The following is a 16,154-nucleotide window of genomic DNA, read 5'->3' as shown; positions in this document are numbered from 1 at the left end:
ACTCAGTACTCCCACCCCTCCAACTGGGCAGGTTAGAGACATTCTACTTCCACACACTCAGTACTCCCACCCCTCCAACTGGGCAGGTTAGAGACATTCTACTTCCACACACTCAGTACTCCCACCCCTCCAACTGGGCAGGTTAGACACATTCTACTTCCACACACTCAGTACTCCCACCCCTCCAACTGGGCAGGTTAGACACATTCTACTTCCACACACTCAGTACTCCCACCCCTCCAACTGGGCAGGTTAGAGACATTCTACTTCCACACACTCAGTACTCCCACCCCTCCAACTGGGCAGGTTAGAGACATTCTACTTCCACACACTCAGATTGGCTTGGTTTGTCACCGACTGAGTAGATCCCAGTTCACCCATGTTCCCAATTGTGTCATAATTACTTTCTGTTTACCCAACTGGACTCTCACTGTCTGAATCTCTCTTTTCCTCTCCTTCCTGTTGATCTTGTGGGTGTGTCTGTCCAGGCTACATGCTGATTGGTAATGATGTGAAGCTGAACAGCCCCTCGTCCCTGATTGGCCAGGCTCTAGCAGAGATCCTACAGTATCCAGAGAGAGCACGGGATGCTCTGCGGGTCTTACTGCACCTGGTGAGGGTCAAACACACACACACACACACACACACACACACACACACACACACACACACACACACACACACTCTTACATTAGTCTAAATCCCCCTGTCCCCAGGTGGAGAAGTCTCTCCAGAGGATTCAGAATGGCCAGCGTAACTCCATGTACACGTCCCAGCAGAGTGTGGAGAACAAGGTGGGGGGCGTCCCAGGCTGGCATGCCCTGCTGACCGCTGTGGGCTTCCGCCTGGACTCGGCTGGCACCGGCATCCCTGCTGCTGTTTTCTTCCCCACAGCAGACCCTGGAGACAGGCTACAGCAGTGTAGCACCACCCTGCAGTCAATACTTGGTAGGCAGTGGTCCTTGGCAGGAGGACATGGGACTGGGGATAGGACAGTGAGATGGAGAACAGCTCCAAACATGAACTGGGCCTCCATCTTTCTACTATAGAATATCAAAAGTTACAATACTGCTTATGTGGCTTTGTGTGCTTTTTACCAACACACAGAATAACCAGTTTTTTTATTCTTCTACTGAATGTATGGTATATTAAATGTAGCTTGAAAGAATGATGAATAATGAACCATGTGCTTTAATCGTGTCTCCCAGGTCTACCGCCCCCAGCTCTCCAAGCCCTGTGTAAAGTCATCACCGCCTCTGAGGCAGGAGAGCAGCTCATCAACCGGGTAGGCCCCAGCACCACAGCAGCACAGTGTTACTGCTCACCACTGGAGTGTACTATTTAGTGTCTTGCAACTCCAAAGAGGTAGACATTGTGTATTATGAAGGAAACAGAAACCCGACTCTTCCTATTATCTGAGCCGCTGGGGACTTCATTTAATCATTTTTTATTTTTATTTAACTTTTATTTAACCAGGCAAGTCAGTTAAGAACAAATTCTTATTTACAATGACGGAAAATTGTGCGCCGCCCTATGGGGACTCCAATCACGGCCGGATGTGATACAGCCTGGATTCAAACCAGGGACTGTAGTGACGCCTCTTGCACTGAGATGCAGTGCCTTAGACCACTGCGCCACTCAGGAGCACTGAGCCCTTAAAGGCCCCGTGCAGTCAAAATTCAGTGTTCCTGTGTTTTGTATCATATTGTACAACAGCTGATGAAAATAACACTGTAAAAGTGTGAAGAAATATATTATAGTTATTTCCTGGTAGTTGTTGCTTGAAAGTACAATCTACACAGGACCTTTTAATCAGCCTGTTTGTATGGGTGGAGTTTCAGCCTACCTGGTGACATCACCAGGCAATACATTGGTTAATAGACCAATAACGTTTAATTTTACTGTATTTATTTATCTGTATGTATTGTCCCCCACGATGAAATCGGGGAGGAGACTGTGGATCTGTCTCTGTCTGTTATTATGTTCTTACAATAGTCGCGATATATCAGACAGCACTGCGTCTTGGCTTAGAGATCTGACATTTACAAAATTACACTGATTGTCCGGAGAGAAGAGATCTATAGTAATGAAATGTACGTACGATAGTCACACAAGATATCTCAGACACCACTGGCCCGATCTTGACCAAACTTGGGTGAATGATGCGTCTTGTCATAGAGATCTGTCATGTTTACTGTTGTTTTTATTTTTACTTTTTACTGCTCTAGGGTTATTATTATTGCTTGGATAACCTTATCTACTATTATGTCTAGATTTATTATTCATCCTTTATGAGGTGTGCACTGCGCAGAACACCGGAATAAGTATCACTGACTGAATTATCACTGTGAATCATTGTAATGTTTGTCTGTGTCAATTGATTCCATAAGGGATGGGTTGTCAACTGGAGATTTGACACGAAAATACAATTAATTCATTCATTCATTCATTCATTCATTCATTCAACAAAGAGAGTCCCAAACCTCTCTGCCAATAACAACTACTTTGAAGTTTCCCCTCCCCACTCAGACCACTCCAAGACAGTCCTAGCTTGCTTGAGAAATAAACTCAGCAAAAAAAGAAACGTCCTCTCACTGTCAACTGCGTTTATTTTCAGCAAACTTAACGTGTAAATATTTGTATGAACATAACAAGATTCAACAACTGAGACATAAACTGAACAAGTTCCACAGACATGTGACTAACAGAACTGGAATAATGTGTCCCTGAACAAAGGGGGGGTCAAAATCAAAAGTAACAGTCAGTATCTGGTGTGGCCAACAGCTGCATTAAGTACTGCAGTGCATCTCCTCCTCATGGACTGCACCAGATTTGCCAGTTCTTGCTGTGAGATGTTACCCCACTCTTCCACCAAGGCACCTGCAAGCCCTCACCCTCCTATCCAACAGGTCCCAGACGTGCTCAATGGGATTGAGATCCGGGCTCTTCGCTGGCCATGGCAGAACACTGACATTCCTGTCTTGTAGGAAATCACAGACAGAACAAGCAGTATGGCTGGTGGCATTGTCATGCTGGAGGGTCATGTCAGGATGAGCCTGCAGGAAGGGTACCACATGAGGGAGGAGGATGTCTTCCCTGTAACGCACAGCGTTGAGATTGCCTGCAATGACAACAAGCTCCGTCCGATGATGCTGTGACACACCGCCCCAGACCATGACGGACCCTCCACCTCCAAATCAATCCCGCTCCAGAGTACAGGCCTTGGTGTAACGCGCATTCCTTCGACGATAAACGCGAATCCGACCATCACCCCTGGTGAGACAAAACCGCGACTCGTCAGTGAAGAGCACTTTTTGCCAGTCCTGTCTGGTCCAGCGACGGTGGGTTTTTGCCCATAGGCGGCGTTGTTGCCAGTGATGTCCGGTGAGGACCTGCCTTACAACAGGCCTACAAGCCCCCAGTCCAGCCTCTCTCAGCCTATTGTGGACTGTCTGAGCACTGATGGAGGGATTGTGCGTTCCTGGTGTAACTCGGGCAGTTGTTGTTGCCATCCTGTACCTGTCCCACAGGTGTGATGTTCGGATGTACCGATCCTGTGCAGGTGTTGTTACACGTGGTCTGCCACTGTGAGGACGATCAGCTGTCCGTCCTGTCTCCCTGTAGCATTGTCTTAGGCGTCTCACAGTACGGACATTGCAATTTATTGCCCTGGCCACATCCGCAGTCCTCATGCCTCCTTGCAGGATGCCTAAGGCACATTCACGCAGATGAGCAGGGACCCTGGGCATCTTTCTTTTGGTGTTTTTCCAGAGTCAGTAGAAAGGCCTCTTTAGTGCTCTAAGTTTTCATAACTGTGACTTTAATTGCCTTCCGTCATTCCACAGGTGCATGTTCATTAATTGTTCATGGTTCATTGAACTAGCATGGGAAACAGTGTTTAAACCCTTCACAATGAAGATCTGTGAAGTTATTTGGATTTTTACGAATTTTCTTTGAAAGACAGGGTCCTGAAAAAGAACGTTTAGTTTTTTGCTAAAAAGCTATTTCTGTCCATTTTAATGGAAAACTATTACAGGAAGGTACTTACTTGTTACCCAGAAATGATTTGATATTGATATAAAAAGGGCTGCATTGGGCCTTCAACCATTTCGATCATAGAGGCTGAAAGCAGAGCGAAGCATCATCATTATATTATCAGTTAACCCTGTTATGTGGGTCTGGTGACGCACTTGCTGCCTGCAAATCCCCCTCTTTGATCTGCATTGAAGTGCTGCAACCCAGCAGCCCCAGCAAGAGCTCAACTACCACAATCTCAGCTCTGATTCTGAGTTCTCTTCCTCGTGATGCCAGAGTTTACCCTGTCACTCCCACTGTGGTTGACCCATGTCCAAATGTGGCATGTGCTCTTCATGTTTAGATTAATAAATAGTAGCCAGAAAGGGATTTGGGCTTTTGTTTTTACATTGGTGGTGACCATAACATTTGAAACATTCCAAGCATGTATGATATATGAGGTATTCCTGACATCACACTGCATTGTTAACTATGCATGGTGATTCAATGGTTGTGTGTAGTATGTGTGTAATGTATGACACACTACCCATCAGTTGTTTTTCTGTTTCCCTGTGTGCCCTTTGTCCCCATTTGACCTGGTCTCCTCTGCTCTTTGTGAATGGCCTGTCCTGTAGGCATGCACTAAAAGCCTCTTCTCTCTCTCCTGCCCCTGTGTCTAACCTGCGGTCTGAAGGCTGTTAAAAATATGGTGGGAATGGTAAGTGTGCCTCCCCCTCTACACCTCATCCCACCCCTCTCCATTTCACTGCTGCTTTAAACCACCTAGCACAATCCTCTTGCATGAACTTTAACTGAGCAATAGATTAAATGCATGTGAAGCCCGCTCTGTTCTTTAGCACTTACAGAATGTACTGTATGTCGTTTTCTTGTGGTGTGATTTTCATATAAGCCCTTGGGCTTCCAATCACACCTTTATTTGTTTTTATCTGTATTGTTGTCTATCACTTGTTTTCTTTGGTGCAAATAAATGAAACTTAAACATGTCTCATACAGTTCCAGTTACTGATGTACAACCTCTACTAGACCCACGTTTATAGTGTAGTGCTGTTTGGGCCAACATTCCACTGCTGGGCACTGCAGCATTATAAGTGTTCTTGGGTTTACAACCCTGGTTCACTCAAGGTCAGGATGAAAGGATGAACATTCCACGTATAAACAAACAGAGCATGAACAGAGAAGAGAAAGGGAAGAGGGCATGTTAATCAAGTGGTGACAATACGTCAGGTCAGTTTGACAAAGGTTTCTCTGTTCCAGGCTGAATAATCCCTAAACAGTGAGGATGAGTGTGGCCCGGGGGTCACGCGTTAAACTCCCACAGAGGAGGAGGAGATGGTTCCCTCCTAATCTAAACCACCCTGAGCCATGCTCCACAGTAAAGCTACTGTATTTCTGATAGGCTGAAGAGCCAATCCCCTGGGAACAAAGGTCAACCCCACACAGGGTCAAAGGGCAGAGGCAGAGTTACTAAACCTGCCAAAAATGCCAACTCTCTCCTGCCACAACAGAGATGGGCATGGTGAAAGTAATTTTAGGACACTGGTGTATGGAGGAAAACAGTTGACTTGAGCACAACCATCACACATTTGTCTGTTTTGTTCTACTTCACTACTTAAAAAGTATATCCACTTGGTCTATCTGTAGCCATTGATCCCATCAACAACTCGGGTCCATAAAAGTTGGTATAGACCAGTTAAAGGAATATAGCTTCCTCCTTTACTCCTGTCTCACCTCCTGTATTTCTCTCCTCTTCTGTCCCTCCAGCTCCACCAGGTGCTGGTCCAGCTTCAGACAGGGGAGAAGGAGCAGGACTTCTCTCTGCTGCCCATCCAAGTGTCCATCAGTGTGCAGCTCTGGAGACTGCCAGGCTGCCATGAATTTCTGGCTGCACTAGGTGAGATACAGTATATCAATAAAATAATTATCCAAATGGATGTAATTTCCTCATTTGTCAGTAGTAGGCGTAGCTGTATGTGTGCTAGGCAGGTATGTGTGCTGTATGTGTGCTAGGCAGGTATGTGTGCTATATGTGTGCTAGGCAGGTATGTGTGCTATATGTGTGCTAGGCAGGTATGTGTGCTGTATGTGTGCTAGGCAGGTATGTGAGCTATATGTGCTAGGCAGGTATGTGTGCTGTATGTGTGCTAGGCAGGTATGTGTGCTGTATGTGTGCTAGGCAGGTATGTGTGCTGTATGTGTGCTAGGCAGGTATGTGTGCTATATGTGTGCTAGGCAGGTAGGTGTGCTGTATGTGTGCTAGGCAGGTAGGTGTGCTGTATGTAAGCTAGGCAGGTAGGTGTGCTGTATGTATGCTAGGCGTGCTGTATGTATGCTAGGCAGGTAGGTGTGCTGTATGTATGCTAGGCGTGCTGTATGTATGCTAGGCAGGTAGGTATGCTGTATGTGTGCTAGGCAGGTAGGTGTGCTGTATGTATGCTAGGCAGGTAGGTGTGCTATATGTATGCTAGGCAGGTATGTATGTATGTATGTATGTATGTATGTATGTATGTATGTATGTATGTATGTATGCTAGGCAGGTAGGTGTGCTGTATGTGTGCTAGGCAGGTATGTGTGCTAGGCAGGTATGTGTGCTGTATGTGTGCTAGGCAGGTATGTGTGCTGTATGTGTGCTAGGCAGGTATGTGTGCTGTATGTGTGCTAGGCAGGTATGTGAGCTATATGTGCTAGGCAGGTATGTGTGCTGTATGTGTGCTAGGCAGGTATGTGTGCTGTATGTGTGCTAGGCAGGTATGTGTGCTGTATGTGTGCTAGGCAGGTATGTGTGCTGTATGTGTGCTAGGCAGGTATGTGTGCTGTATGTGTGCTAGGCAGGTATGTGTGCTATATGTGTGCTAGGCAGGTAGGTGTGCTGTATGTAAGCTAGGCAGGTAGGTGTGCTGTATGTATGCTAGGCGTGCTGTATGTATGCTAGGCAGGTAGGTGTGCTGTATGTATGCTAGGCGTGCTGTATGTATGCTAGGCAGGTAGGTATGCTGTATGTGTGCTAGGCAGATAGGTGTGCTGTATGTATGCTAGGCAGGTAGGTGTGCTATATGTATGCTAGGCAGGTATGTATGTATGTATGTATGTATGTATGTATGTATGTATGTATGTATGTATGTATGTATGTATGTATGTATGTATGTATGTATGTATGTATGTATGCTAGGCAGGTAGGTGTGCTGTATGTGTGCTAGGCAGGTATGTGTGCTAGGCAGGTATGTGTGCTATATGTGTGCTAGGCAGGTATGTGTGCTGTATGTGTGCTAGGCAGGTATGTGTGCTGTATGTGTGCTAGGCAGGTATGTGAGCTATATGTGCTAGGCAGGTATGTGTGCTGTATGTGTGCTAGGCAGGTATGTGTGCTGTATGTGTGCTAGGCAGGTATGTGTGCTGTATGTGTGCTAGGCAGGTATGTGTGCTATATGTGTGCTAGGCAGGTAGGTGTGCTGTATGTAAGCTAGGCAGGTAGGTGTGCTGTATGTATGCTAGGCGTGCTGTATGTATGCTAGGCAGGTAGGTGTGCTGTATGTATGCTAGGCGTGCTGTATGTATGCTAGGCAGGTAGGTATGCTGTATGTGTGCTAGGCAGGTAGGTGTGCTGTATGTATGCTAGGCAGGTAGGTGTGCTGTATGTATGTATGTATGTATGTATGTATGTATGTATGTATGTATGTATGTATGTATGTATGTATGTATGCTAGGCAGGTAGGTGTGCTGTATGTGTGCTAGGCAGGTATGTGTGCTAGGCAGGTATGTGTGCTGTATGAATGCTAGGCAGGTATGTGTGCTAGGCAGGTATGTGTGCTGTATGTATGCTAGGCAGGTAGGTGTGCTGTATGTATGCAAGGTAGGTAGGTGTGCTGTATGTATGTAAGGCAGGTAGGTGTGCTGTATGTATGCAAGGCAGGTAGGTGTGCTGTATGTATGCAAGGCAGGTAGGTGTGCTGTGTGTATGCTAGGCAGGTAGGTGTGCTGTGTGTATGCTAGGCAGGTAGGTGTGCTGTGTGTATGCTAGGCAGGTAGGTGTGCTAGGCAGGTATGTGTGCTAGGCAGGTATGTGTGCTGTATGTATGCTAGGCAGGTATGTGTACTGTATGTGTGCTGTATGTATGCTAGGCAGGTATGTGTGCTGTATGTGTGCTGTATGTGTGCTGTATGTATGCTATGCAGGTGTGTGTGCTGTATGTATGCTAGGCAGGTATGTGTGCTGTATGTATGCTAGGCAGGTATGTGTGCTAGGCAGGTATGTGTGCTGTATGTGTGCTAGGCAGGTATGTGTGTTGTGTGTGCTAGGCTGGTGTGTGTGCTAGGCTGGTATGTGTGCTGTATGTGTGCTAGGCAGGTATGTGTGCTAGGCAGGTATGTGTGCTGTATGTGTGCTAGGCAGGTATGTGTGCAAGGCAGGTATGTGTGCTTTATGTGTGCTCTGTGTGCTAGGCAGGTATGTGTGCTTTATGTGTGCTAGGCAGGTATTTGTGCTTTATGTGTGCTAGGCAGGTAGAGTAACTGTCCTGTGTGTGTGCAGGATTCGACCTATGTGAGGTGGGCCAGGAGGAGGTGGTACTGAAGACGGGCAAGCAAGCCAACCGACGCACCATGCACTTTGCCCTCCAGTCCCTGCTGGCACTGTTTGGTAAGTATCGTATTTGTAGATACACAGTGATAAATGATTATAGTTGATTGATACAGGATACATTTATGTATACCATAAAATGTTTACCCTTACAATTATTTCCCACTCTTCCCCCTCCCCCTCGCTCTCCCCCTCTCTCCCAGACTCCACAGAGCTGCCAAAGCGTCTCAGCCTGGACAGCTCGTCCTCCCTGGAGTCTCTGGCCTCGGCCCAGTTTGTCTCCAACCCCCTACCGCTGGGTTACCCCAGCCTGCCCTTCTCCCCACCCTGCCTGGACAGTCTGGCCTCAGACGCCATCTCCGTCTACAGCCTGAGCTCTGTGGCCTCCACCATGAGCTTTGCCTCCAAGTCAGAGTGTGACTTCCTGGGCCACCGACAGCGTGGTGGGGCCACAGCACACTTCTCTGCCCACAAACACCCGCACATTCCCCGCAGTCGCTCCTCTCCTCACGGGGCGGCTGCAGCAGCAGGAGGGGGCCGGGGAGATGACGAGGAGTATGAAGGCTTCTCCATCATCAGCAGTGAGCCTCTGGGAAGCCACTGTGACTCCCTGCCTCTACCTCCGGGTCACGGGCAGCGCCACCTCCACCGTGGGGGCAGGGGTGTTGTCAGTAGTTCCAGCTCGGGCGCTGGGCGGGGTTACCAGGTGTCTGTGTCGTCACGAGGCAGTGTCAGCACCCCCACCTCCCCAGTCAAGACCAGCCTGGTTCCCAGCCCCAACTCTCCCCTCCAGAAGGTGCCAGGCAAGGTGAGCAGCTCAGACACAGGTGAGTCGGACCAGTCCAGCACTGAGACAGATAGCACCGTCAAGTCCCAGGAGGAGAAGACTGTCCCTCTGGACCCCCAGGAGCTGGCCCAGAAGATCCTGGAGGAGACCCAGAGCCACCTGCGGGCGGTGGGGAGTTTACAACGGGCTGGGGCTGAGGGGGCTGCAGCTGGAGCTACCTCAGCCAGGAGCTCTGCCTTCCGCTCCTCAGAGACCAGCGCCTTCAGCCGTCCCAGCAGCAGCGCCAGTGTCCGCGTCCAGTCCTCCCCACGACCCAAACCTCCCTCCCGCTCTTCCTCCCTGCAGAAGATCAGCTCTGGTTACAACAGCCCTGCAGCCTCAGAGACCTCTCTAAAGGATGGCAGTCACCCCTCCCCTACCCTGGACAGCCATGCCCAGTTCAAGCTCAAATACCCCAGCTCCCCCTATAGTGGTCACATCTCCCGCTCTCCCAGTAACGTGTCCCCTAGCTCTGGCCACCAGTCCCCGGCTTGCAGTGCCCCATCCCCAGCTCTCTCCTACTCCTCCACGGGCTCTGCCTGCTCCAGCCCTGCCGATGCCCCAGACCTGGACCGCCTCAGGAGGGGCGTCATCGATGAGAAGGTTGTGGCCATCCACAACCTGAAGACATTCTGGGCCAACACGGCGTCCCAGCAACAGCAGCAGCATCTGGGTCCAGTCCGGGCTCTCCGTGGCGCCCCAGGACCCCTGGTCTCTGCCAAGAGAGATGTGCTGAGCCTTCTGAACCTCTCCCCACGACACTGCTCCCCCAGCGACGCCCAAGACAGCCTGGAGCTGCGGGAGCTGGGGCTGCAGTCGTTGGACAGGGGCAACAAGAACCCTTCTAATGGACACAACCCCAGAAAGGTGGCTCCCTCGCCCTCTATTTCCACTAGCAGCAGCCCTGGTGCTCGCTCTATCAGACTACCTGCCGGCAATGGATACAAGTTCCTCTCCCCTGGCAGGTTTTTCCCATCCTCCAAATGCTGAGACACTTTAAATGGTCCTCTTTCCTGTATTTTGCCTACCACTTGTTATCCTTTGTACTGGGGGAGTTGGGCACTTTCTGGAGGGTCATTATTGGCCCACCGAACTTGATTGACAATGAAAAGTACATAATCAGCCAATGAGTGATCCCTCAGAGGCTCATGAATGCTTAGAAAGTGTCTCGTCATTGTGCCCATAACACTGTCAATGGCAATGAGAAAGACTCAAAGACCTGATACTGTGTTTGTTTGTGTGTGTGTGTCAGGTAGACTTCAATGCCAATCGGTATTTCCTCCAAAAAATTTGCTATTTGTGTGGGACAAGATGAAACCGCTCCAACTGGTCTCCTCCATTCTATTTTTGTTTCAATTTAATGATTATTGTTATTGTTATTAATATTAATATTATTATAATTATTGTTTTGTAAATTAAATCCAGTGTTTCACAATCAGTATTAAGTGTTTTTATATTATAAAAAAAGTGAACAAAATTGTACCATGTAAAGATGGATAAATAAAAAATAATAAAAAATATTACATATTTTTTATTGAAATCGAAACTGGCATTTTGCCTGATTTCTTTGTGAATTGAGTGTCTGCTCCACAGCATGGATTCCCTTGCTATTCAATGTTAAGTACCATGTATGACTTTTTTGTCCATGATTTTGGAAATTAAACAAGGAAGTGTCATGACAACCATCTCTGTCATTTATCAGTAAACCTGTTTCAATAAAAATCATGTTTGCTTTCTAATATTTTTGCCTTATTTTATTGCGTTGACGATTTAGCATGCTGATGAAAATGCTGCATCACTGCATTAATGACTTTGGAAAAATCTTGTGACCACAATACACAGTTTACTGTGGGCAGTGCAATTACACATCAGAGTAGAAGTGCTCACCGAGATATTTTAAGACGAACGCATTAATGGTAAGTTGCTTTGGATAAGAGTGTCTGCCAAATGACTAAAATGTAAACGTAAAATTAGTGTTGATCTAGCATCAGGTCCTCCCTCTACATGTAATCTTAATAATTACAATCTAAAACTGATCCTAGAACAGCACTCGTACTCTGAGACGTTTTATGAATACAGGCTGTTTAGGCATGGGCTATTATCACAAATAAACCTTAATGAAGCCCAAGTTCACCATTCAACAGAAACAGTTGAAGTCTGAAGTTTACATACGCTAAGGTTGAAGTCATTAAAACTCGTTTTTCAACCACTCCACAATTTTCTTGTTAACAAACTAGTTTTGGCAAGTCGGTGCATGACACAAGTCATTTTTCCAACAATTGTTTACAGACAGATTATTTCACTTATAATTCACTGAATCACAATTCCAGTGGGTCAGAAGTTTACATACACTAAGTTGACTGCCTTTAAACAGCTTGGAAAATTCCAGAAAATGATGTCATGGCTTTAAAAGCTTCTCATACACTAATTAACATCCTTTGATTCCATTGGAGGTGTACCTGTGGATGTATTTCAAGGCCTACCTTCACTCGGTGACTCTTTGCTTGACATCATGGAAAATCAAAACAAATCAGCCAAGACCTCAGAAAAGAATTGTAGACCACAAGTCTGGTTCATCCTTGGGAGCAATTTCCAAATGCCTGAAGGTACCACGTTCATCTGTACAAACAATAGTACGCAAGTATAAAGACCATGGGACCACGCAGCCGTCATACCGCTCAAGAAGGAGACGCGTTCTGTCTCCAAGAGATGAGCGTACTTTGATGCAAAAGTGCAAATCAATCCCAGAACAACAGCAAAGGACCTTGTGAAGATGCTGGAGGAAACAGGTACAAAAGTATCTATATCCACAGTAAAACGAGTCCTATATCGACATAACCTAAAAGTCCGCTCAGCAAGGAAGAAGCCACTGCTCCAAAACCGCCATAAAAAAGCCAGACTACAGTTTGCAACTGCACATGGGGACAAAGATCGTACTTTTTGGAGAAATGTCCTCTGGTCTGATGAAACAAAAATAGAACTGTTTGGCCATAATGACCATCGTTATGTTTGGAGGAAAAAGGGGGGAGGCTTGCAAGCCGAAGAACACCATCCCAACCGTGAAGAACGGGGGTGGCAGCATCATGTTGTGGGGGTGCTTTGCTGCAGGAGGGACTGGTGCACTTCACAAAATAGATGGCATCATGAGGAATGAAAATTACGTGGATATATTGAAGCAATATCTCAAGACATCAGTCAGGAAGTTAAAGCTTGGTCACAAATGGGTCTTCCAAATGGACAATGACCCCAAGCATACTTCCAAAGTTGTGGCAAAATGGCTTAAGGGCAACAAAGTCAAGGTATTGGAGTGGCCATCCCAAAGCCCTGACCTCAATCCCATAGAAGATTTGTGGGCAGAATTGAAAAAGCGTGTGTGATCAAGGAGGTCTACAAACCTGACTCAGTTACACCAGCTCTGTCAGGAGGAATGGGCCAAAATTCACCCAACTTATTGTGGGAAGCTTGTGGTAGGCTACTCGAAACGTTTGACTCAAGTTAAACAATTTAAAGGCAATGCTACCAAATACTAATTGAGTGTATGTAAACTTCAGACCCACTGGGAATGTGATGAAAGAAATAAAAGCTGAAATAAATCATTCTCTCTACTATTATTCTGACATTTCACATTCTTAAAATAAAGTGGTGATCCTAACTGACCTAAAACAGGGAATTTTTACTTGGATTAAATGTCAGGAATTGTGAAAAACTGAGTTTAAATGTATTTGGCTAAGGTTTATGTAAACTTACGACTTCATTTGTATATACAGTACCAGTCAAGGGTTTTTCTACATTGTAGAATAATAGTGAAGACATCAAAACTATGAAATAACACATATGGAATCATGTAGTAACCAAAAAAGTGCTAAATAAGTCAATTTTTTTAATATACCGTAATTTCCGAACTATTAAGCGCACCTGAATCTAAGCCGCACCCACTGAATTTAAAAAAAAGTATTATTTTGAACATAAATAAGCCGCACATGTCTATAAGCCGCAGGTGCCTACCGGTACATTGAAACAAATTAACTTTACACAGGCTTTAACGAAACACGGCGTGTAACAAAAATAAATAGGCTTTAACGAAACACGGCTTGTAACAAAAATAAATAGGCTTTGACGAAACACAGCTTGTAACAAAAAATAAAAAATTAGCAGTAAGCTTAAGTTGTCTTTTTGCACTGAGTCAATTCCTCACGCTGCTGTTTCCAACGTCTTCTCATCGACTCATTAAGAGCAAGCTCCCGTGCAGTAGCTCTATTTCCTTTTCCAACAGCCAGATCAATCGCCTTCAACTTGAAAGCTGCATCATATGCATTTCTCCGTGTCTTTGCCATGATGAGGGTGACAAAATGACTACCGTAATCAGAATGATCGGAAGTTTGAGAGCGCTCGATTTAATCTAAAAAAGTTGTTTGACCTTAACCCATTCGGCAATTTCATTGGTCTAATGGAAGCTTCATGCCGCCAAAAATCTGAGCACGTCACAGAATGTGTTTTTTTGGAAAAAAAAAAATGAAAGCGGGAAAAATCCATATATTAGCCGCGTCATTGTTTAAGCTGCGAGGTTCAAAGCTGGGGAAAAAGTTACGGCTTATAGTCCAGAATTTTCGGTATATATATTAGATTCTTCAAAGTAACCACCCTTTGTCATTTTCGAAATTCTTAAAACTCTGTCAAATTGGATGTTGATCATTGCTGGACAACCATTTTCAGGTCTTGCAATAGATTTTCAAGTAGATTTAAGTTAAACCTGTAACTCGGCCATTCAGGATCATTCTGTGTCTTCTTGGTAAGAAACTCCAGTGTAGATTTGGCCTTTATGTTTTAGGTTGTTGTCCTGCTGAAAGGTGAATTCATCTCCCAGTGTCTGTTGGAAAGCAGTATGGAGAGTGGTACTCAGTAATGTGTTCTATTTGACTTGCCCCAAACATAAAACTTTGTATTCAGGACAAAAAGTGAATTGCTTTGCCACATTCTTTGCTGTATTACTTTAGTGCCTTGTTGCAAACAGAATGGATGTTTTGGAATATTTGTATTCCGTACTGGCTTCCTTCTATTCACTCTGTCAATTAGGTTAGTATTGTGGAGTAACTACAATATTGTTGATCCATCCTCAGTTTTCTATCACAGCTAATCACAGCCATTGAACTCTTTAACTGTTTTAAAGTCATCATTGGCCTCATAGTGAAATCCCTGAGCGATTTCTTTCCTCTCTGACAACTGCGTTAGGGAGGATGCCTGTATCTTTGTAGTGACTGGGTGTATTGATACACCATCCAAAGTGTAATTAAAAACTTCACCATGCTCAAAGGGATATTCAATGTCTGCTTTTTTTCCCCACAGATGATGCAATCTCTATTGCTCTCCACATTGCTCTCTCCCCCCTGGACAAGAGGAACACCATTGACTATAGCTCAGCGTTCAACGCCATAGTGCCCTCCAAGCTCATCACCATGCTCAGGACCCTGGGACGGAACACCTCCCTCTGAAACTAGATCCTGGATCACAGGTGGTGAAAGTAGGCAACAACACATCCGCCACTGTTCACCCACGACTGTGTGGCTGCACACGACTCCAAAACCATCATTAAGTTTGCTGACAACACGACGGTGGTTGGCCTGATCACCGACGACGATGAGACAGCCTATAGGGAGGGAGTCAGTGACCTGGCAGTGTGTTGGCAGGATAGCAACCTATCCCTCAACGTCAACAAGACAAAGGAACTGATTGTAGACTACATAAAATGGAGGGCTGAGCTCGCCACCATCCACATCGACATGGCTGTAGTGGAGCGGGTCGAGAGCTTCAGGTTTCTCAGTGTCCACATCACTAAGGAATTATCATGGTCCACACACCAACACAGTCATGAAGAAGGCACGACAATGTCTCTTCCCCCTCGGGAGGCTGAAGACATTTGCCATAGGCCTTAGATCCTCAAAAGGTTCTACTGCTCCACCGTTGAGAGCATCTTGACTGCTTGCATCACCGCTTGGTATGGCAACTGCTTGGCATCCAACCGCAAGGCGCTACAGAGGGTAGTGTGTACGGCCCAGTACATCACTGGGTCTGTCAAGGACTCCAGCCACCCAAGTCATAGACTGCTCTCTCTGCTACCGCACGGGAAGCGGTACCGATGCACCAAGTCTGGAACCAACAGGACCCTGAACAGTTTCTACCCCCAAGCCATAAGACTACTAAGTAGTTAGTCCGGGTAGCTATTGGTTAACTATTTAACTATCTGCATTGACCCTTTATGCACTTTTTTGACTCATCACATACTATGCTGCTACTGTTTATTATCTATCCTGTTGTCTAGTCACTTTATCCCTACCTATATGTACATATCTACCTCAATTACCTTCTATCCCCGCACATCGACTTGGTACTGGTACCCTGTGTATATAACCAAGTCATCATTACTCATTATGTATTTATTCCTCATGCTATTATTTTTAGTTTATTTACATGTTTTTCTCTGAATTGTTGGGAAGGGCGGCCCGTAAGTAAGCATTTCACTGTTCATCTACACCTGATGTTTACGAAGCATATGACAAATAACTTCATTACATTTTTATTTGATTTGAGTTCTTGTGTAGTCAAACTCTTTTAATCTAAAATAATTGTACTGCTCTCTGAATAGAAGAAGAGGAGGAAAAAGAAGAAGATTTATTAGTTCAATAAAACTTGGATGATTTAGGGTGTGGTTGAATAGTTTTCATG

At 45.8% G+C, this 16,154-nt stretch overlaps 1 protein-coding gene across 1 annotated transcript in view; it reads left to right on the top strand.

Annotated features, from left to right (window-relative positions):
- LOC115199591 (tetratricopeptide repeat protein 28) overlaps positions 1–11,175 on the top strand; it is a 225,624-nt gene extending 214,449 nt beyond the window's left edge. The window contains exons 18-24 of the mRNA XM_029761921.1: positions 489–613; positions 717–948; positions 1,209–1,285; positions 4,709–4,732; positions 5,797–5,926; positions 8,561–8,668; positions 8,812–11,175. Of these exons, the coding sequence (XP_029617781.1) occupies positions 489–613; positions 717–948; positions 1,209–1,285; positions 4,709–4,732; positions 5,797–5,926; positions 8,561–8,668; positions 8,812–10,424 (2,309 nt within the window). The 3' untranslated portion in view covers positions 10,425–11,175. The remainder of the gene's footprint in view (positions 1–488; positions 614–716; positions 949–1,208; positions 1,286–4,708; positions 4,733–5,796; positions 5,927–8,560; positions 8,669–8,811) is intronic.
- The last annotated feature ends 4,979 nt before the right edge of the window (positions 11,176–16,154 follow it).

This window comes from Salmo trutta, chromosome 9 (assembly GCF_901001165.1).
Source record: "Salmo trutta chromosome 9, fSalTru1.1, whole genome shotgun sequence".
Lineage (NCBI taxonomy): Eukaryota > Metazoa > Chordata > Actinopteri > Salmoniformes > Salmonidae > Salmo > Salmo trutta.
The sequence above is the reverse complement of the archived record's forward strand: the minus strand, read 5'-3'. Positions and strand labels throughout refer to the sequence as shown.